Source organism: Camelus dromedarius, chromosome 8 (genome assembly GCF_036321535.1).
Source record: "Camelus dromedarius isolate mCamDro1 chromosome 8, mCamDro1.pat, whole genome shotgun sequence".
Taxonomy (NCBI): Eukaryota; Metazoa; Chordata; class Mammalia; order Artiodactyla; family Camelidae; genus Camelus; species Camelus dromedarius.
The window spans coordinates 6,811,084-6,832,764 of NC_087443.1; the positions used below are offsets into that span (position 1 = coordinate 6,811,084).

General features: G+C 38.0%; 1 protein-coding gene across 5 annotated transcripts in view; it reads left to right on the plus strand.

Annotated features, from left to right (window-relative positions):
• The window catches only part of TSNAX (translin associated factor X), a 394,977-nt gene that overhangs the window by 24,951 nt on the left and 348,345 nt on the right, over nucleotides 1–21,681 (plus strand). For 2 of the 5 annotated variants that reach the window (XM_064487872.1, XM_010995424.3), the window contains one exon: nucleotides 2,463–4,140. The exons of 2 other annotated variants lie outside the window; for them this stretch is intronic. In XM_064487872.1, the coding sequence (XP_064343942.1) occupies nucleotides 2,463–2,485 (23 nt within the window). In that variant the 3' untranslated portion in view covers nucleotides 2,486–4,140. Of the gene's footprint in view, nucleotides 1–1,413; nucleotides 1,579–2,462; nucleotides 4,141–21,681 lie in introns of those variants that run through there. One more of the 5 variants, XR_010381834.1, reaches the window with a different exon arrangement.

A 21,681-nucleotide genomic window follows, 5' to 3' on the forward strand; every position in this document is an offset into this window, starting at 1 on the left:
AAAGAGAAACAGAGAGTAAACACACTGTTCTGGGGATTTAGGTAGTAAGTTATTCTAAGATTGTTTTGTCATAATATTCACGTATATACATGTCTCATATTTTTAAGACCATAGTCAAATAATTTTTCCTCTTAGTGCTGAAGCTTCCCGGTGCTGAAAATTCTGAGAATTCAATAGGGGAAGGTATTTTGCTCTGACTTGCCTATGGAGCATATTGTCAAAACCATTTAATATTTTTAAAACTTTTTATTATGAGAAATTTCAAGTATATGCAGAAGTGGAGAGAACGGTATGAACTGTGAACCCACTACCTGGATTCAATAGTTATTAACATTTTGCCATATTTGATTCATCAAAATATTTTTTGCTAAACTAAATTACAGTTGTCATAGTATTTAACCCCTAAATACTTCAAGATTCATCTTGAAAAGCTACATTTTAAGTAATTGTCTTTTCCCTTGTTTCTAATATATATTATCAGTAAAGCAGAGTTTAATTTCCTTGACAGTTAGTTGAAATTTGTTACTTTTTTAACATACTTTTTTCTTTAAAACCAGCTTCTTAGTTATAACCCGAGAATTCCTTCTGTCTAATGATGGAAACAAAGAACATTAATATTTTCTTAAGCAAAACATATTTTTATAAATGACTTATGAAAATGCTGCCCCCACCCCGCCCCCGCCAATCTATCCTTTCCAAAAAAATGCCAGTTCCCTTAACAGTGAGTAGAAACAAAACGTAGCAGGCGGGGTAAGTGGGAAGCTGGCTTTGGCTCTGCCGCTGACTAGTTATATTACCCACAGTCTTTCTTGGCCGTCATTTCTCATACTTTGCATTGAGAAGATTGAACCAGATGGTCTCTGAAGAGTTCAACAATGTTAGGGTTCATGTGTTGGATACACGGCAACCAGAGCGATTTTAGCAAAACCTAAATTCGATTCTGTCATTTCCTCGCTTAAATCTCAATGGCTGTGTTACCTATAGGTAAAGTTCTAATGTCTTAATGTGACCTTCTCCCCTTCTCTATCTTTCGAGACACATCCTGTACTACTTCTTATTTTAAATTTTACTCAAAATACCTCACTAGTTCCTGAAATACAGAATTTTCGCCTGTGTGCTTCTGCAGTTCCCTCTGCCTAAAATGTCTTCTAGTACAATTGCAGCCCACCTAGCTAAGTCTCATACAGACTTTTAATAATAATTTAGACATTGCCTCTTTCTGAAAGAATCCAATAGAGAGAGACAAATTGATGTGGAGAGAGGAGATTGACATGACGATGGGTAATGGTGATGGCAGTTATTAACACTCTTTGAGTATTTACTTTGTGTTGGGCAATATGCCAAGAACTTGGTAAATGTTATCTCATCCTTAAAATAAGCCTCTGAGGTAGGTACTGTTATCCCATTTTACAGATGAGGAAACTGAGGTTTAGAGAGATGAAATAACTTGCCCAAGGGCATACACCTTATGAAGCAAGGTCCTGGAAGAGGTGGGAGGAGATGGGTCAAGGTCATTTGGAAGAGTTAACCTCAAACAAGAGGAGGGACAACTCATCATCTGAGACTGGAGGATAGAAGGTAAAGATGGATGTGGACATAAGTTTTTTTTGGTTTGTTTTTGGTTTTTTTTTTTAGGGATAAGGTAATTGAGAGAGCTTGTGCCAGGTGATCCTGGCCGATAACCAGACCAGTGAAAGTAGGCAATTGCTTACTGAGGGTGAGGAACTTTGGGATTGAGTAGGGGGCTGACAAGGAGAGTGGTGAAGGTTTGGAATGGTGTTTGAAGAGACTGGAGAGAACTGTCTAAGAATAAATAAATAGTGGTACAAACTCTATATAGTTTGTGATGATGATGATTTTTTAGCCCAGTGATTTTTTTAGCTCAGCCACTTGAATAAAGCACTAACAAGAGTAGATTTTAGTACTGATTTCAGGGTTGTGTTTTTGCTGGGCAGGTGCAGTAGAAAAATAGGAGCCTAAAGGAACTGAGGAGGATGCAGTGAGAGAGTAGTAAATCAGGACGCTCAGTCCTGAGTGGGGATGGAAGAGAGGCCAGAAGGGGACTCGGTGACTTAGGAGAACATGAGTGGCCATAATGATGGGCCTTATGATCTGTCATTTGAATAAGTCAGTCATTGTCATGCAGTAAAGTCATTAGGCCTTGTTTAAGAATGTTTTAATTTTATTTTATAGTCAAGTGAAGTTGGAAATTGTTGATTTTTATAATAATACAGTATTAGATTTCAAAATTACCTTGAAGCCGTAAGTTCAACTCCCTACAGAGGGCATGAATTCCTCGTGTAACATCTTGAATGGTCATTTAACAAAATGGATCATGTTATTTAGAGATTAGTATGATTGATCTGCTGTTGATTTTGTACCTTGTATGTGATCACACGCATAATCAGTCCTTTTCACGGTGTGTTTTCTTTGTGTGTGTGTGTGTGTATGTTTTTTACCAGCCCTCCTCCGATACACAGGATAAGCAGTGTGGTACTTGGAGACTGAAAATCACACCTGTTGATTACCTTCTGGGAGTGGCTGATCTGACTGGAGAGTTGATGCGGATGTGCATAAACAGTGTCGGGAACGGGGACATTGACACCCCCTTTGAAGTGAGCCAGTTTTTACGTCAGGTTTACGACGGGTTTTCGTTCATTGGCAATACTGGGCCTTATGAGGTTTCTAAGAAACTGTATACCTTGAAACAAAGTTTGGCCAAAGTGGAGAATGCTTGTTATGCTTTGAAAGTCAGAGGTTCAGAAATTCCGAAACATATGCTGGCGGATGTCTTTTCAGTTAAAACAGAAATGATTGATCAAGAAGAGGGCATTTCTTAGAATGACATTACTCAGTTGTTATTTACTCTTAAGAACTCCTGAGAGAGACCAATTTGTAAGACTGTTATTGAGCATATCATTTGACTTCATTGTGGCTTTGACACAGAAATGTTTTCAGTTGTACTTGTTTTAAATTGTGTACAGGCTGTACATAAAATTACCGAAATGAATCATTTCTTATATCTTGTGAAAATTTGCGTACGGATGTTTGTATAGATGCCTATTTGAATTTTTGCTGGCTAGACTTCATCACTTATCTTTGTACATGTAAACATGCTTCAGGGTGCACTTTCTGCCATACCTATTTTAATTTACTTTGTACGAATTTGGAGTGATAATATTCAGTGGAAGCTGTTTATGATTTTAAGTTGGTGATTTTGTTATATGTAGAAAAGATTTCTTAGTTATACATCTGGACTTGAGCTTCCTGTTTAAATTTCTTGGAAATATCGTGCCAAGCCTCCAAAATAGGCTTATTCCATAGGACAAGGATTAAAAGTTATTAAGTTACCAATATACCTTAATTTTATGAGGTATTGTAGTGAGAATTCGTGTTATATTCTGGCTAATTCTAGACCATTTTGCGTCCATAGGAAATAGCCTTCCAGAAAAAGTGACAGACACCCAGGTGTCACTTTCTACACTTAATTTTTGTCCTTTATCACAGAAAGTCTTGATAGAGAATTGGCACTGACACTGTAATATTTTCACTGGTATTAGAGTTGAATTACACACTTACACATACAGCTGAAAAGGCAGTAGGGGTTATTTAGCAATTTTTGTTGTTGTTAGGTTTCATTAGGCATGTTTGGAGGCTTTCCTGTTTTAACACCTATAAGAAATTACATCTAAATAATTATAGTGGAGTTTTGAACTTTTTGAAATATTAAGTTAATCCAAGTCTTCATAGTTGTCCAGTTGTGTTAATGGATAGTATAAAAAGTTGCCAAGGAAACTTTATCACGTACAATTCAGCAATAAGACAGTTGTCAGCACAGTTGGGAATAAAAGCAGTATCACTAGAAATAGAAGTAGTCTCACTAGCAATATTTAGAATTGGAATTTGCCTACTGAAATTAGTTAATTAGATTATTCCCTGTGATGTGAAACTGACTTGAGCATGACACTGTTGGCCGACAACTAGACATTTTCATTTGGTTTTTGCAAGTTTTGAGAATCTAATACTGGATTTTATTTTTGGGAAGATTTAGCAGCTCTATTTGCAAGGACTTATTCTTTGAAAGTGTAATTTTCCAAAAATGATCACCTAAAGGAAAATAAAATATATATATGCCTAATAGACTAGGTTTGTTTGTTTGTTTTCATGGTAATAAGTTTTTTTGATTTCCCTACTTGATACACAGCTCAGATAGTCTGACTACATGTTTTTGTTTCCTCTGCCACTTGAAGTTAAATTTTTTAATGTTAAAAGTAAAATAATGGATTGATCAATGTCTTACAGATGTTTATAACTAAACTCTTTGAATAAAATAATAAAATACAGAAGTTAAGCTTATTTTTTGATCAAGTGAGAAATACTTAAACTGTTACAGAACTTTTGGCCGAAACAGGAAACCTGATATAGACTAGCTTAACATGGAGATTTATGATTTCTTAAAGTAAGCCCCAGAGGTAGGGAGAGTTTGAGGAGAGATACCTCTTCACATCTCATTGACACAAACTAGGTAACGTTCCCATCCCTCTGAACATGTGGGAAGGGGAATGAGATCACCCTGCTGGACCCAGGTGCCCTTTCCCTGAGGGAAGAGCAGACGCAGAAACCGAATTAGGGCACTTCCAGTATGGGAGAAGGAGAATGGCCTTTGGGTGGGCAGTCAGCAGCGTCTGCTACAGGCATCACTGCTGCTGGTACGTTTGCACGTCGCATCGTGTGCTGACACAGTGGGTGTCGGACCAGGGCGCGAGAGGATCTCTAAATCTACCCTGGATGTCTCCCAGCTTTTAAGTGATTGCTCTGATATCACCTGCGGTAATGTTTTTCATCCTTATTATAAAAAGAAACTGGTTCTAGGTAACATGGCAAGTTCCTGACAAATTCTGAAATAAAATTGTGTTCTTTCCTTCATAAGTAACTGCTGCATGTATTAAGTCAGTGTTTTTTCACATTATACATTGCGGAGCCCTAGGGCTTTTTGAAGATGCCTCAAAGAAAGGTGTTATTTATTTATTTTTAACTGTCTGAAACAATGTTCATTATGATGATGATGATGATGCTCATAGCACATTCGTAGTACCATTGTTAATAACAGAAGGTAGAAAACCCAAATACCCATCAGTATAAGAATGGTTAAGTAACAGTAGACTTGCCATTACTGTGGAAGACATAGAAAGGCATAAATGAGAGATTGGCAGAATGGATATGAAAACTTGATTCAAAATCTTTGCTGTCTACAAAAGACTCACTTTAGGTTCAGAGACACAAATAGATTAAAAGAATGAGAAAACAAATTTTATGCAAACAATAGCCAAAAGAGAGCTAGACAAATAGACTTTAAGACTAATTTTTTTTTTTTTTTGGCTAGAGACAAAAAACAACATGTAATGTAAAAGGTTCAATCTATTGAGACTAGATAACAGTTACAAATATATAACAATTACAGCTATATAAAACAACAGAGCTCCAAAATACATGAAGCAAAATCTGAGATAACTGAAGGGAGAAATTGACAATTCAGCAGTAATAGTTGGAGACTTTAATACCCGACTTCCAATAGTGGATAGAAGGACAAGTTAGATCAGTAAGGAAATAGAGGACTTGAACAACACTAGAATCCAGTTAGACATAACACAGGCATTCAGAACAAGAGGAGATGACATTTTTCTCAAGTACGTGTGGAACATTATCCAGAAAGTTTCAGGCCACAGAACAAGTCTCAATACAATTGAAAAGACTGAAGTTATACAAAGTATGTTCTCTGACCACAAATGGAGTGAAATTAATAATAGAAGTAAGATAGGAAAATTCACAAATATGTGGAAATTAAGCAACATACTCCTAAATAATCAGTGAGTCAAAGACGAAATCACAGGGAAATTAAAAAATATTTTGAGAGGAATGAAGAAGACACTATACAACTTACGGGATTCAACAAAAACAGTGCCAAAGGGAACTTTATAGCTTTAAATCCCTACATTTAAAAAGAATGATCCCAAACAACCTAAACTTCTGTCTTAAGAAACTAGACAGGGAATAATAGCAGACCAAACCACAAAGCAAGCAGAAGAAAGAAAATAAAGATTACAGGAGATATAAATGAAGCAGAGAACAGAAAAGCAATAGAGAATACTGGACCAAAAGTTGGTTCTTTGAAAAGATGAACAAAACTAACAAACCTTTGGCTGAACTGACCAAGAAAAAGATGATTCAGATTACTAAGATCAGGAGTGAAAGAAGAGACATTACTACTAACCTTACAGAAACAAAGTTTATAAGGGAACATTCCCACTAATTTCCAGAACATTTCCATCACCTCATCAAGAAACCCCATATTGTTAGCAGTCACTCCAAACCCCCCACCCCATCAGTATTTCATATCAGTGGAATCATACCATCTGTGGCCTTTTGAATCAAGTTTCTTTCTCTTAACATAGTTTTCTAGGCTCATCTGTGATGCAAGTATCAAGAAGACATTGAAAATCTAAATGGAATTATCACAAAGAGACTGTTTGTAATAAAAAGAACTCCCAGTGAATAAAAGCCCAAGACAAAATGGCTTCACTGTTGAATTCTACCAAACATTCACAGATTAGCACCAGTCCTCAAATTCTTTCCAAAAAAGTAAGGAACACTTTCTAACTCATTTTATGAGGCCAGTATCATCCTCATACCGAAGCCAGAGAGAACTATAGACAAGTATTCTTTGTGAATATAAATGCAAAAATCCCCAGCAATATGCTAGGAAACCAAATTCCATCACGAATAAAAAATGATTGTACACCATGGCCAGATGGAACTTCATCTCAGGAATGCAAGGTTGGTTCAACATGAAAATCAATAAATGTGACACATCATATTAATAACATGAAGAGGAAAAAAACATGGTTCATCTCCATGGAAACAGAAAAGTCACTTGACAAAATCCAACACTCTTTGATGATATAAACACTCAAACTCAGTAGGAATAGTGCAATCTTGTGAGTATACTAAAAACCACTGAATTGTACACGTTAAGATGGTGAACTTTATGTTATGTGAATTGTATTCCTGTAATAATTTTTAAATGTTTTTTAAAAAGTGGATTTATTGGTTCCCTGAAATCTTTGTAATTGGCTGGTATTTTACTTATGGGAAATTTTCTTTAATATTTTATTTTTTTGGGGGGGGGGAAGGAGGTAATTAGGTTTATTTATTTACTTATTTTGTTATTATTATTTTTTAACGGAGATACTGAGGATTGAACCCAGAACCTTGTGCATGCTAAGCATGCACTTTACCACTGAGCTATACCCTCCTCCCATGGGAAGATTTTTAAAAATTATTCAGTTTCTTTAATTATCTATAGGACAATACAAGTTTTTCATCGTTTCTTAATGGTAAGTTTTGATAAATTATATTTTTCACAGGGTTAGTCCATTTTGTCTTCATTTTCAATTTTTGGGGGGATACAAAGTGTTTTGTTAGTATTATTTTATTATATTTATATCTTGGCTATCTATATCTGTTTCATAATACATATTTGTGTTGTCTCTATTTTTTTAAGTCAGTTTTGCCAGATGTTTCTCCATGATGTTAGTCTTTTTGAAGAATTAACTCCTCCTTTATTTGGCTTTGGTATTTGAGAGCCTGTTTTCTGTTTCATTGATTTATACTGTTACTATTTCCTTCTGATTTGGGGGGGGTTTATGTTCTAATATTTTTGTGATATATATTATCTTTTAATATTTTTGTTTAGTTATTTTCAGACTTTTTCCATTGGTTTTATAATTACTTTTCAGTAAGTGTTTGTGGACTGCTTTTCTTGGCAAGACCCTGTGCCGGCCAGTCTACTTTCTGTGTAATCCTGCACTGAGCCGCCTTGAGCCTTTATTTTCAGAGGACTAAGGGGTCCCTCTCCCCTCTCCCCTGCAACCTGGGAATTAGTAGATGCTAATTAGCTCTTGTTAGCTGACTTTTATTGTTTTCCTCCCCAATTTAACTGTTAATCCTGTGGTTTCTATTGGTACCACCTTTCTATCTCTTGACAGACTTTTCAGAAATCTACTTTAAAAAAATACCATTGAATTCTTGTGGAAGTCCTGTAGTTTATTTCTGAAGAAACACTTGGATCTGTCTTTCTGTGCGTGCACAGGTTGTTGCATCCAGAATTACGACAGTGGTAACTGTTGCAGCCCGGATCAGTAGCATTGCTGCCAGATGAGAGCTCTGTTGGTCTGCAGACAGCCTTACCTGTGTATAATCCCCTGTCGGTTCCTGATTTGGAGCGGCTCTCCAAACAACAGATGAGGTCCTAGTTTCCATCAGGGTTGGTGAGAGCTTTGTTATCACCGTTCAGCACACTTTCCTTTGTGGCTCTGTCAGTCCCTGGAGAGATTATGGACAGGATCAGGGTCCTTGGATCCACTATCCTTAGAGCCACCCAGAAGTCTAGAAAGTACCTCATGGTCAACAATTTGGTCAGGACAATACATGTCACATTTGCAATTCATGATCTTGGTTTTTTTTTTCAGTTGAGACTTGAAAGTTTTTAGATTTATACATTAAATTCCAACCCACAGGTAACAATAGGACTTAGCTTTTGTCTAAAAGTACATTTATATAAATTCAAGTAATTCTTAGAGCTCTGAGGTAGGCAGAGAATGGGAATATCCCCCCGCCAACCCTCTTTATATGTAAGTAATGTGACTAACACCCAGAGAGGTTAAGTAACTCGCTCAAGGTTACTTACCACACGTTAGACAAAGACCCAGCAGAAACCAGGCCTAAGGAAACTTAAGATTACAGCTTTTCTGCAAAAGCACACTACTTTTTGTGGTTCTTAATATTACACGTGACCTTGAGCAGGCTCACCTTAAGCCTTACTCTTTCTGAACCTTAGTTTTACCATCTGTTAAATAATACCTGCCTTACTTTTGTCAGGTGTCTTTATGATTGAACAGCATAAGCTGTGTGAAAATGTATTACAGGGCATGGAGAACCCAGGAATACAACTTACTGAGTAGACTGTACCCGAAAAATTTTGCATCCATCTATGGGTGCTCTAAAACTAAGTCCCTGAAATCCAGATTAAGAGACCTTGTCACTGGAGGTATCCAGAAATGTCTCTCACATTGTAGACGTGTATGAGCATGTAGCTTCCATGGTGATACTTTGAAAGCGGCAGATACTCAACTTTGGTGTATTTATGTGAGTAAAATTCTGGTATGTTAGCGAGTTTCTCGAGTGAGAAATGTCCATGACTTTCATGTCATTCTCAAATGTTTTTGACCTTAAAAAGCCAAGCATCACTAGTGTAGATGATTTCTTAAGGTCCCAGGCACCATCAAAGACTTTATAAATCCAAAGCTCCTGACTAGATGAAGCAATTCCTAGGATGTATGAAGTAGTGGGGGTTTCTTTGGTTCGTTTGTTTTTGAAACGATACATGAAGTTCAGTTGAATGAATATTCCACAGTCGTAGCTTCCCTTGTCCCCTAATGAAAGTTCTCATTTTGTAGAATCACGCTGGTATTTTAATTCAGAAATTACCAACTGTGATTGTTCTCTATGTATATATAGCTGGTGTGTCTCAAGAGGAAAAGATTTTTTGCCTTTGCAGAATAAAATAAATATATATAGTTAATTTTCAGTCATACCATCTTCAAATTTTAGGGTAATAGCATTTTTTTACCTTGATTATTATTCAGTATTTTTTCCAGCTTAATTGAGATATAATAGACACATAACACTGTGTAAGTTTAAGGTGTAAAATGTGCTGATTTGATGCATTTATAAATGATTACCAACCATCACAATATTAGCTCCCATCTCCTTTGACCCCCATGCCAGTATGTAGTTACCTTTTTTTAAATGTCCATCACGGTACATCGATATAAACCATTGCTTTTTGGTGATGAGAACATTTAAGATCTACCCTTTCAGCAACATCCAAGTATGTAATACAGTGTTATTAATTGTCATCACCATGCTGTGCCTTAGATCCCCAAACGTGTTAATTTTATCATTGGGACTTTGTACTCTTTGAACAGTATCTCCCACTTCCCCTACCTCCCAGTCCCTAGCAACCACCACTCTGTTCTCTGTTTCCCTGAGTTTGTCCTTTTAAGATTCCACGTCTAAATAATACCATATAGTGCTTGTCTTTCTCTGTCTGCCTTGTTTCACTTACTACAATGCCCTCAGATTCCTCCCAGGTTGTTGTAAATCACAGGATTTCCTTCTTTCTCATGGTTGAATAATATTCCATTGTATACAGTCAGCCCTTTGTGTCTTCAGGTTCTGCATCTGTGGATTCAACCAACTGCAGATCAAAAAAATTCCAGAAATTTCCAAAAAGCAAAACTTAAAATTTTTTTAAATTGAAGTACAGTCAGTTACAATGTGTCAATCTCTGGTGTGCAGCACAATGTCCCAGGGCCATGCATATACATACATATATTCGTTTTCATGTTCTCAAAAAGCAAGCCTTGGATTTGCCATATACTGACAACTATTTACATTACATTTACAACTGTTTACATAACACATTGTATTAGGTATAATAAGTAACTTAGAGATGATTTAAAATATGTGGGAGGATGCATATGGGTTATATGCAAATATTGCATCATTTTATATAAGTGACTTGAGTGTCCATGGATTTTGGTATCTGCAGCTGCATCCTGGAACCAATTGCCCATCCTTGGATACTGAGAAATGACTGTATATGTATCATGTCTTGATCCATTTATCCATTGCTGGACACTCAGCTTGTTTCCACACCTTGACTGTTGTGAATAATGCATAAACATGGCAGTGCAGATAATCTTTTTGAGATCCTGTTTTCATTTCCTTTGGGTTTATACTCAGAAGTGGAGTTGCTGGATCATATGGTAGTTCTATGCTTAATGTTTTTGAGGACCCTCCACGCTGTTTTCCATAGTGGCTGTATCAATTCACATTCCACCAGCAGTGCAGGAGGGTTCCCTTTTCTCCACACCCTTGCCCCCATTTATTATCTCTTGTCTTTTTGGTAATGGCCATTCTGACAGGCGTGAGGTGACATCTCACTGTGGTTTGATTTGCGTTTCCCTGATGATTAGTGCTGTTGAGCACCTTTCCATGTGTCTGTTGCCATTTGTATGTCCTCTTTGGAAAACTGTTCAGTTCCTCAGCCCATTTTTAAATCAGGTTGTTAGTCTCCTTGCTGTTGAGTTGTGTGAGTTCTTTATATATTTTGGATATTAACCCCTGTTCAGTTACATGACTTGCACATATTTTCTCCCATTCGGTAGGTTGCCTTTTCATTTTGTTGGTTGTTTCTTTTGCTGTGCAGAAGCTTCTTAGTTTGATGTAGTCCCACTCGTTTGTTCTTGCTTTTGTTGCTTGTACTTTTGCCATCAAAAGTGTTTATTTTTTACCAGTCTCCTTTTTGTGGAAGAATCCTATTTGTAACCCATCTTAATGATTTTTTGAGTCATTAAGCTATTACAGATGCCAAATCCCAAGTGTTGCTTTATGAAACATGACAGAACAGTATCTGGGAAATACAAGAACACAGGACTCAAAGTCCTGAACTTCTTTATAATATTCACAATGCAAATAGAAGCCTCTGAAACTCCTCATTTACCTAGTAGAACCCATCCATGCACGTGCGTGCATGCGTGCACACACATACCCACAGTGGTTTCTCCGGACACCTCTTAGAACTGCCCTGTGTGGAGGGAAGATGGATAGAAAGTGGCAGCAGCGTCCAAGAGGCAGAACTCTAATGGCCCTGATCCCTCCGGAATCAAGATTCAGGTCACCCACTGGTTAAAGACTCTCAATTAACTAAGGTTTGGGCTGAAGGCAAAGGAAACATAGAAGGAGTAACAGAAGAAGCAAATTGTAAATATTAGCTATCACCTTGGGAGCAGTTTCCGAAACGGACTTTAGTGACAATGCATACGTTCTCATTGCTCTGTAATGTGGACAGTTCATATATTCATCAGTTGTGTCTTTTTTCTTCCTCTCCTTTTCCTGCGTTATTTCATAGAGGGCGTGTTGTTGTTGAGTAACCTTTTCATTTAATCATCAAGTTACAGGATGGCCAAGGCCAGTTGTATTGAACTGAAAGGGGAATGAAGGACAGAGATGGCGGGTGACTGATAGGACTTCATCCCTCCCGTCTTAGGAAGATTGAATATGTGAAGGATAGTTGCATCACATTAGGGTGGAAGCATGAAGTTGTTTGCAAGTTTGAACCTAGCTGGAAGGGTGGGTGTGAGGGCCGGGTAGCCAGGGGAGTGGACCATGCCGGGGGCATTGCCTGTTGCTACTCGGTACCAGGCTCGCCTTCTAAGCTCTCTTTACTGTAGAGGCAGAAAGCCTGGAAGCCACACTCTTCCCTGATTCTCTTGCTATAAGAGGGTTTATTTGCAGTCTCCTGGTGAGAAGCACGTGTAATATTCAATAAACAAAAGAGAAGCAGAAGCCATCATTGTTCCTGCAGCATCAGAGGCAGGGCAAGGCTTGTTGAAAGGGCATACGTGAGGTTTTGCAGGAACTTCTGCACTCTGCTGATCACCTGCTTCAGTGCTGCAGGCAGCTGAGATCATCAGCCACGGTTTCCTGCAATTCCTGTGACTTCTTGATTTCCTGAATTCACTGGCAGCTTTCCCTGACCTTCCTTTCACCCAGCCCTTCCAAGGTTTTGGAAGCACCTGTGTTAAATTCTTTCCTGTGTGATACCTCGAGTGCTTTCTGTTTCCCTGACTCAGTGCTGACGACCAGAGAACAAATGGTTCTTAAGCCTGAGAAGAGGTGCCCGATCTCTCACATAAGAGAAATGCAAGTTAAAACTACAAGTTAGAGGGGGAGGGCATACAGTAACAGAGTGTGTGTTTAGCATGCACAAGATCCTGGGTTCAATCCCCAGTACCTCCATTAAAAGTAAGTAAGTAAACCTAATTACCTATACTCCCCCCACAAAAAACCCTACAAGTTAGCACTTTTCACCTATCAGGTGGGTTAAGAGTTGAAGACTTGGTAACACCATGCTGATGTGGGGGAAATGGGCCCTCCCATTGCTGTGCAAAGTGGAAACTGACACTGATCTATGAAACTGACACTGCTCTCCATGAGGGTGTTTTCGTAATATCTATCACATTTATTTGTACGTTTGTGAAATAACATGCTCAAAAAAATACTCCTTACAGCACTGTTTGGAATATTAAAAAGTTTGAAATATGAGTGTCCTTCCATGCAGGACAAGTTAAATAAATTGTGGTGCAACCATACAATTAAATGCTCTAGACAGCCACTGAAAAGAATGAGACAGCTCAGTGTGTCCTGTTATGGAAAGATGTCCATGTTATTTTAACTGAAAATAGCAAACTGTAAATAGTCTACTACTGTGGAAAAGGTTAAAATAATACGTCTATATGTTTCTGTTAATGCACAGAATATGTCCAGAAAAATACACAAAGTGACAAGAATGCTTTCAGATGTGAATCAGTGAGCGAGGGTGAAAAATAGGTCTCACGTTTGTAGGCTTTCTGTGATGGAAAGAGCTGGAAACCGAGGAGCATATTGGTACTACTGTTGTTTTTCTTTTTATTAACTTTGTTTCAGTCTTCCATAGGGAAGATCTGAGAGGTAAAAAGATGTGAGTTTATGTAAAACAGAGAAGCCCAAAACTTCGTGTTTATGAAACAATGAGAATGGCTGCTAGAATCATTTTTTGATCCCGAGTTTGATAGAAAACACATGAAAGAGTGTCCACAGCTGCTTGCTCTAAACTTTTAAAGCCACATTTGCTCCAGACTGTTTTTAAAGAAGATGTTACAGAGTTTCACTCTACCACCACCATCCCCAGAGGCAACTTACCAACCAGAAGATTGGAGTATATATTCTTCTGATATTTATTTTTATGTTTTTATTACTTACATATTAATCCATAAACAACTTTTGTTTGCTTTTAAAATTTATGTAAATAGTGTCACAGGATACATATCTCTTTGCAGCTAGATTTTTTTTTCATCTAATATTAGGGTTTTGAATGACATCCTATCCACATGGATACATGTAAATTCTAGTTAACTTGTTTTAGCTGCTATGTGGTATTCTATTTTTAGGAATAAACCAGTTTATCCTTTCCCTTCTGCACTAGTCTGCTGTATCCCAGACCACCCATCCTGGTTTAATCTCCTTCTAACATTAGACCCATTTTAGTTCAATGACAAGTTCAAGATACATGAGGATATTTCTCACATACTAGCTTCTCACTTGAACTTTCTTCTTCCATCTGTATTTCCTCCACTGTACCGCTGCCATTCACTCCCTTGGTTACACCCAAGACCTTACTGTTACCCTGTCACTACTCATTTATATTCTCAATGTTAGGCACCCCATTCTCTGCTTCCTGTCTTTTTTTTTTTTTTCTTTAATCAGTTTACCCCTTTCCTGGATTCCAATTTCAACAGTTCTTAGATTCCACTGGGACCTTTAATTCATCAATTCAGTGACCTTTCCACTGCTCATTAACCTCTTAGGAGCCTTTTTTCCTTTATTTCCTGGCTTCAATTTCTTTTTTAAAAAAATATTTTATTTGTTGCATTGTAGTATTTAATTATTTTATTCTGGTTGGAGGTAGGGAGAGGTAATTAGGTTTTATTTATATTTGGAGGAGGTACCGGGGATTGAACCCAGGACCTTGTGCATGCTAAGCATGCACTCTACCGCTTGAGCTACACCCACCTCCCCACTTCAACTTCATTGCTGATGGTTCCTCTTCCCTTGTATACCCCTTCAGCTCTCATGCTCTCTCCTACCTCATCATACTCATTGGCAAAACTGAAACCCAGACTAGACCCCTCTCTTTAACGACCCCACGCTTGCCCTGTAATGCTGAAGGAAATACAGGAAAAGCAGACAATCATACTGACTGATCTCACTTTATGACCATGAATTTCATGTGGGTCTAAATACTGCCTGCCTATCATGCTGTGTTTCCTTAGTGCATTCATCCTTCCTCTCTCGTAGGTGACAATTTCTCATCGTTTCCTCCTCCATTTAACTCCTGTATCACCTCCCCATCCTCCCACTTGGCCAATGGCTAAGAAAATTGAAGTAAACAGAGAATTTCCACCATCTCATCATACTTAATGCATTCACACCCTCTGCCTTCCTGCTTCCCACAATCTGTGCTCTCCTCTGAGGTCAAGCTCTCCACTTGTGTATCGGGTCCCCTCCCATCTCTTCACTGGCTGCTCCAGCAATCCTCACCTCTCTTCTGAGGATTAATTTTTTTCCTTTCTACTGGAATTTCCCATCAGCATACAAACATATCTTAAAAAAAAAAACAAAAAACTCCCTGAAAGATCTGTGTATACTTTCTGAATCCCATTCCTCTCCTCCCATTCTTTCTTGGATCCACTCATTTTTGTCCCTAACAATTCACCAGAACTGCTTTTCTCCAAATACCCTTTATTTTGTTTAGTTTAATATATAACTGTCTGCCTGCCTTGTACTCAGTCTGTCAGCAGCATCTGACACAGGTCATCGTTCCCTTCTCCTTGGGACACTTTTCCCACTGACTTCCAGATGCCGCCTTCCTGGTCTTCCTCCTGTTTCTGCAGCTGCTTCTCAGCCTCCTTTGCTGGCTCCTTCTCATCCCCTCAACTTTCTCCCATTGGTGTGTCAAAGGCTCAGTCCTTGAACCTCTTCTCCTAACTGCATCCATCCCTTTAGTGGTTTTGTGCAGTTGTATGGATTTTTCCATATAGATGTATATGCTGTCTATATGTTGACAACTTCATATATACTATTCGTATGTCCACATCCCTTCTGAACGCCAGATGCACATGTTCAACTCCCAATTCGACATCTCCACTTGGATGTCTGATACACACGTCAAAGTTAACACATCCAGAAAGTAGCTTATCGTCTCCCTTCAAACCTGCTCCACCCGTCATCTGTGTCTTCTCAGTTGGTGGCAGCTTCATCCTTCCGATTCATCAGGTCTGCTGTCAATTCATCTGGGCTTCTCTCTTTGACTCATGTTCCACATCCAATCTGTTAAGAATTCTGTAGGCGCTATATTTAAAATATACCCAGAATCTAACATTTTTTATCATCCTGGTCCAAGCCACCCCCACTGCTCACTTGGATGGCCACGATATGTCCTGCTTCCATCCTTCTTTCCTGCAGAGTGGTCCTTTTCACACGCAGTCAGATCGCTTTGCATCGCTATTTAAATCCTTACAGTGGCAATTACAATGCCCAAGTCCTTGCAAAACCCACAAGACTTCACAATCTGCCCTCCCTTCTTCACTTCAACCTCATATTCTCCCTTTGAATCACTGCACTCCAGCTTCACTGGCCTCCGACTTTTTCTTTACAAGGTCTATTTCTTCTGCCTGTTTGCTCTTTTTCTTCCAGACATCTGCATGCTATTTCCCTCATCACTTTTACGTTTGCTCTGACAAGCCACCTTCCAAATGACACCTGCCTTGATCATTTAAATCACCATGTGCCACCCACTCCCAGTACATTTTCAGAGGGTGGCATCTACATGGAACATGCTGTGAATGGCATCCTTGATGTTATGGGAAGTACCATTCCCTTGTTACGTAACATGCAACTAGCGTATGTATTAGGCTTGTTGTTTGCCTCTCTTAACTAATAGGAAGCTCTCCAGGGGGAGGAATGTTTGTCTCTTACCCACTGGTGTATCCCAAACATACTGAACCATCCATGGATCGTCTGACAGACACACACGCACACACCCTACTGGTTCTGTTTCTCTGTAAAACCCTGACTAATAAAATATTCTTAGCTTATCTCCTTGTGAGTGTGTGTAAGAATTTATCTGGGTAGGTTACATTTTTGGTAGGAAATTTCACATGGGGGTGAAATTTCTTGATCTTTAAGTACAGACTTGGTAAATTTTATTAGATATTGCCCAAATCCTGTACCAATCTATACTTCTTTCTGCAACTGTGTAAGAGTTTGTTTCCACATAATTTTGCCAATCCTAATGACCAACCCAATGAGTTTTAAGTGGTGTCTCTTTAAATGTTTGTGTCCTTTACTGCTCCTAGTTTTAACTGTATGAAATTGCATTTTTCTTAGGCCCAAACTATTGAATATTGACAATTTAATGTGGTTTAATCTAGCAGTGACTGTCTCTGTAATTAAAACTCTTTGCCATTCATATTTCTTCTTTCGTAAATTACTTGTTCACATAACTGTGACATTTTTCTATTAGATTGCTGTCCCCAGACCTCTCGTGGCCTCTCCCCATTTTTGTAGTTCTTCTTTATATAAATATCTTCTCTTGGTCTGTGGTTGGGAGTACATTTTCTTTCCTCAGAATATAAATAAAACAACAGAAATGTGTTATTTTAATGCCATCAAATTTACCAGTCTTGTTGGATTTGTGTTTTTATTGTCTTACTTGAGAACTTCAACCATATCCTGAGATCATAAATATATTATCCTATATTTTTGTCTATACGTTTTTAGAAGTTTTAAAATTTTGCTTTTTCCAGCAGGTTTGGAATCAACCTGGAATTTCTTTTGGTATTCCAAGGTGTGGTGTGTGGCATGGATAAGCTAAGGGGGTCCTTCTTTCCCATGTGGATTGAAACTTTATCCTTTCTTCATCAGTTTGCAGTGTCATCTATTACCTTACATTCTCACAAGAAACATGGGTTTCTTTCTAGACACCCTCTTTTCTATCCCCTTGGTCTATTTGCCTATCTTTGCACCAATAACACACTTGTTAATTACTATAAATTTACAATGAGTTTTGATGAATGGGAGGGCAACTACTCCCACCTTGTTTTTCTTCAAAATTGTCTTAATGTTCTTGTATTATTTCCTCTTTCAGTATCTGATAGAATTTTGCACTGTGTTTTTAAGTGTATCAGCTAGTCACTTTATTTTTGCTTGTATATGCCTTTTCATAAGGAGGAAAATATCTCTGTTCCTTTAATACAGGCCGGATTCATCAGTGTGACCTATGATGTGGAATCAGAGTGAATTAATTCTCACCAAAGTTGGCAGGGAAAAATCAACCGCCCGTGACAAAAAAAGGTTATGACAATAAGTGATCCATTTTCTACAGCAAACATTGTAACTTTCCTATAACTTGCATGTTCCAGCAGCAGAGTTACAAATCAACAGTCCCTGAACGATTGAAATGAAAATTAGTATTACAGGAAGGCATGACTTTATGATGTCAAGGTACAGAGTAAGTAAGATTTAACTTTTATAACCACAGGCTGGTGAGTTTTTATTAACCTTTTCTTTATCTGCCTGACAAGATGTCAGGGCTAGTTCAGGGTTTGGCAACAAGACTGCCCAGCTCTCTCCCGCCACTTCCCCAAGTCTCTTAGTAGCGATTGCTAACTATTCCTGGCAGCCTCGGAGTCAAATGGGTCTTGCTAACCAGGGGTAAAGCAATGAGTTTAGGACCCACATATGTCTGCTTTCCACATACCCTTTCTTTTTCTTGTCTTGTATAGGTAGAACCTTCATTATAGAAGCATAAGGTATAGGGTCTTCTGATTGAGTGAAACACTTGTAAATATGACATCTGCTATGACGTCTGTGTAGGGTTTTGATGTACTCCTTAGAGAAGTACCCTTCTCTTCCTAGGTTTGCTAAGACTTTTTCTTTCTAAAACCATGATTGTGCTCATTCAGTCACACTTTCTTGTGTCTGTTAGGAAGATCACGTCGTTTCTGTACTTTAATCTGTTTATATGGTGGGTTATGTTCATCGATTTTCCAATGTTTACCTCTTCTTGTGTTCCTGGGCTAATCCTGGAATAATGCAAGGATGTTTTCCTTTCTTTCTTTTGAAAAGCACACACTTCTGGTCTGGTTTTGCTGATACTTAGGATTTTTGCATCCACATTTACAAATGAGATTGGCCTTCAGTTTCCCCTCTCGTGCGGTCCTTCTCTGGTTTTGTTATCAAGGTTTTCTAGACTTGGTCAGTGGGTGGGAAGCTTTTCCTTGATTATTTATAATACTTTGGGGGGGTGGGGTTACACCCAGGAGTCTCCTTCATTAATTTGACTCTAACACTTTATTGTGTTTGCCATTAGATTTAGATTTTTTTCCTCTTCTCACTTTTTATTTTCTGTTTACCAAGCCTTCCTTTGGAGTTGTTCATTTCTTGTTGCTTCTTTCCTGCCTTCTTTTTCCCTTGGGGGGTGGCGGTTGGTTATTAAGTTTTATTTTTATTTATTTTTAATGGCTGTACTGGGGATTGAACCCAGGACCTCAGGCATGGTAGGCAGACACTCTTCCACTGAGCTATACCTTCCCCCACTCTCCTGCCTTCTTAAAGTCCAAGATTAAGTAGTGTTCCTGCCTTCCTTCTGAATTACGTGAGCCCCTGGGATGCTTTGACTCTTGGCACCCCCTGGTGCTGTATGTTCCTGCGGTCGTCCGGTCTCTTAGTGGCACTTGCTTCCTCCCATCCTCACCGTCCCCAGGGTGGTGTTGTTTTAGTTACAGTCAGTGCTCACTGAGATTTGCACACAGTGACCGGATTCTTGCCTTATCACAGCCCCTTGCTCTCATTTCTTTCTTTCAGGGTTTGATTAGTTCTTTACTAAGTTCTGTAGATGTTAAACTGTCTCTGCCTTAAAATCTTTTGATGTTGTTTCTACTATCAAATAGCACGTTACCTGAGGAGAGAATTGTCATTTTACGGTAATTTTCCTGGAAGCACTTTGAAAATAATATTCTATTATCTTCTGGTCTCTACTGTGCTATTTATGTTTTTCCATTGTAGAAATTCTGTGTTTTCCCCCTAGTTATTTTAAAGATATTTTTCTTGGTCTCTTGCAATGTCACTACAATAGGTTTAGAAATGTATTTCTTTTTTTTTAAATTGAAATAGTCAGTTTACAATGTGTCAATTTCTGATGTACAGCATACTGTTTCAGTCATACATATACATACATGTATTTGTTCTCATATTCTTTTTTCACTATAGGTTACTACAAGGTATAGAATATAGTTACCTGTGCTGTACAGAAAAACTTGTTTTTATCTATTTACATACAGTGATAGTATTTGCAAATCTCAAACTCCCAATTTATCCCTCCCCTGGTAACCATAAGTTTGTTTACTATGTCTGTTTCTGTTTTGTAAATCAGTTCGTTTGTCTTTTTTTTTTAGATTCCACATATATGTGATATCATATGATATTTTTCTTTCTCTTTCTGGCTTACTTAGAATGATGATCTCTAGGTCCATCCATGTTGCTACAAATGGCATTATTTTATTCTTTTTAATGGCTGAATAGTATTCCATTGTATAAATATACCAACAGCTTCTTTATCCAGTTATCTGTTGATAGACATTTAGTTTGTTTCCATGTCCTGGCTACTGTAAATAGTGCTGCTGTGAACATTAGGGTGCATGTATCTTTTCGAGTTAGAGTTACCCTGGATATATGCCCAGGAGTGGGATTGCTGGATCATATGGTAAGTCTATTTTTAGTTTTTTAAGGAATCTCCAAGCTGTTTTCCATTATGGCTGCACCCAACTACATTCCCACTAACAATGTGGGAGGGTTCCCTTTTCTCCACACCCTCTCCAACATTTATTGTTTGTGGACTTTTAAATCATGGGCATTCTGACTGGTGTGAGGTGATAACTCATTGCAGTTTTGATTTGCATTTCTCTGATAATTAATGATACTGAGCATTTTTTCATGTATCTGTTGGCCATTTGTACGTCTTCATTGGAGAATTGCTTGCTTAAGTCTTCTGCCCATCTTTGGATTGCGTTGTTTGTTTTTTGTTATTAAGTTGTATGAGCTGTTTATATACTGTGGAAATTAAGCCCTTGTCAGTCACATCATTTGCAAATATGGAAATCTATTTCTTTTTGTTTATACTTCTTGGGACGCATTGGGTTTCCATGGGTATGTCTTCCATCAATTCAGGAAATTTCTAAGCATATTCTCGTAAAATACTGCTTTCACCCCATTGTCTATGTTCTTCCTTCCCCTTCTGTTTGTATCTTGGACTTTTGTGTTTTATCCATCGTAACTCTTGGCCTCCTTTTCACATTTCTCTTTTTAATTTTTGGATTCTTTCTGGATAATTTTCTCAATGCTATCTTGCTGATCCCTCAAAACTTCTTCACTGGAACTTAATTTTACTATTAAATCCATCTATTAAACTTTTTAGGGGGAGAGAATCTATTTGTTGAGTTTTTTGTTTCAATTGCTATTTAGTTCCTGTAAGTTTTATGTATTTTTCAAATCTTCCTGTTCTTTTTTCGTAGTGTCTTCTCCTTTTCTCATAGTTTCTATCCTTTTATTTTTAAAATCTCTCTAATACCTTTAATCATACTTATTTCATTTTCTTTTCAGACTGTTCTGTTAACCAAATTCCTGATGGGCTAATCCTGCCGCCTGAATGGGGCTCATTTTTTCAGGCATATTGTACAGTTGAAAAATTTTTAGTTTACCACTTAACCTAACATTTCATCTCCTGTCCTGTGTGTCATTAAAACCCAAGCTCCCAGTGTTATTACCTGGGTCCTGTCTCTACTGCACCTTCAATCATGAGCATTGTCAGTTCATGTGCATCTCAGATTTTTGTATATCTACACATATATAATCATAGTTAAAGAGGAATTATGCTCATTGTACTATTTTATAACAATT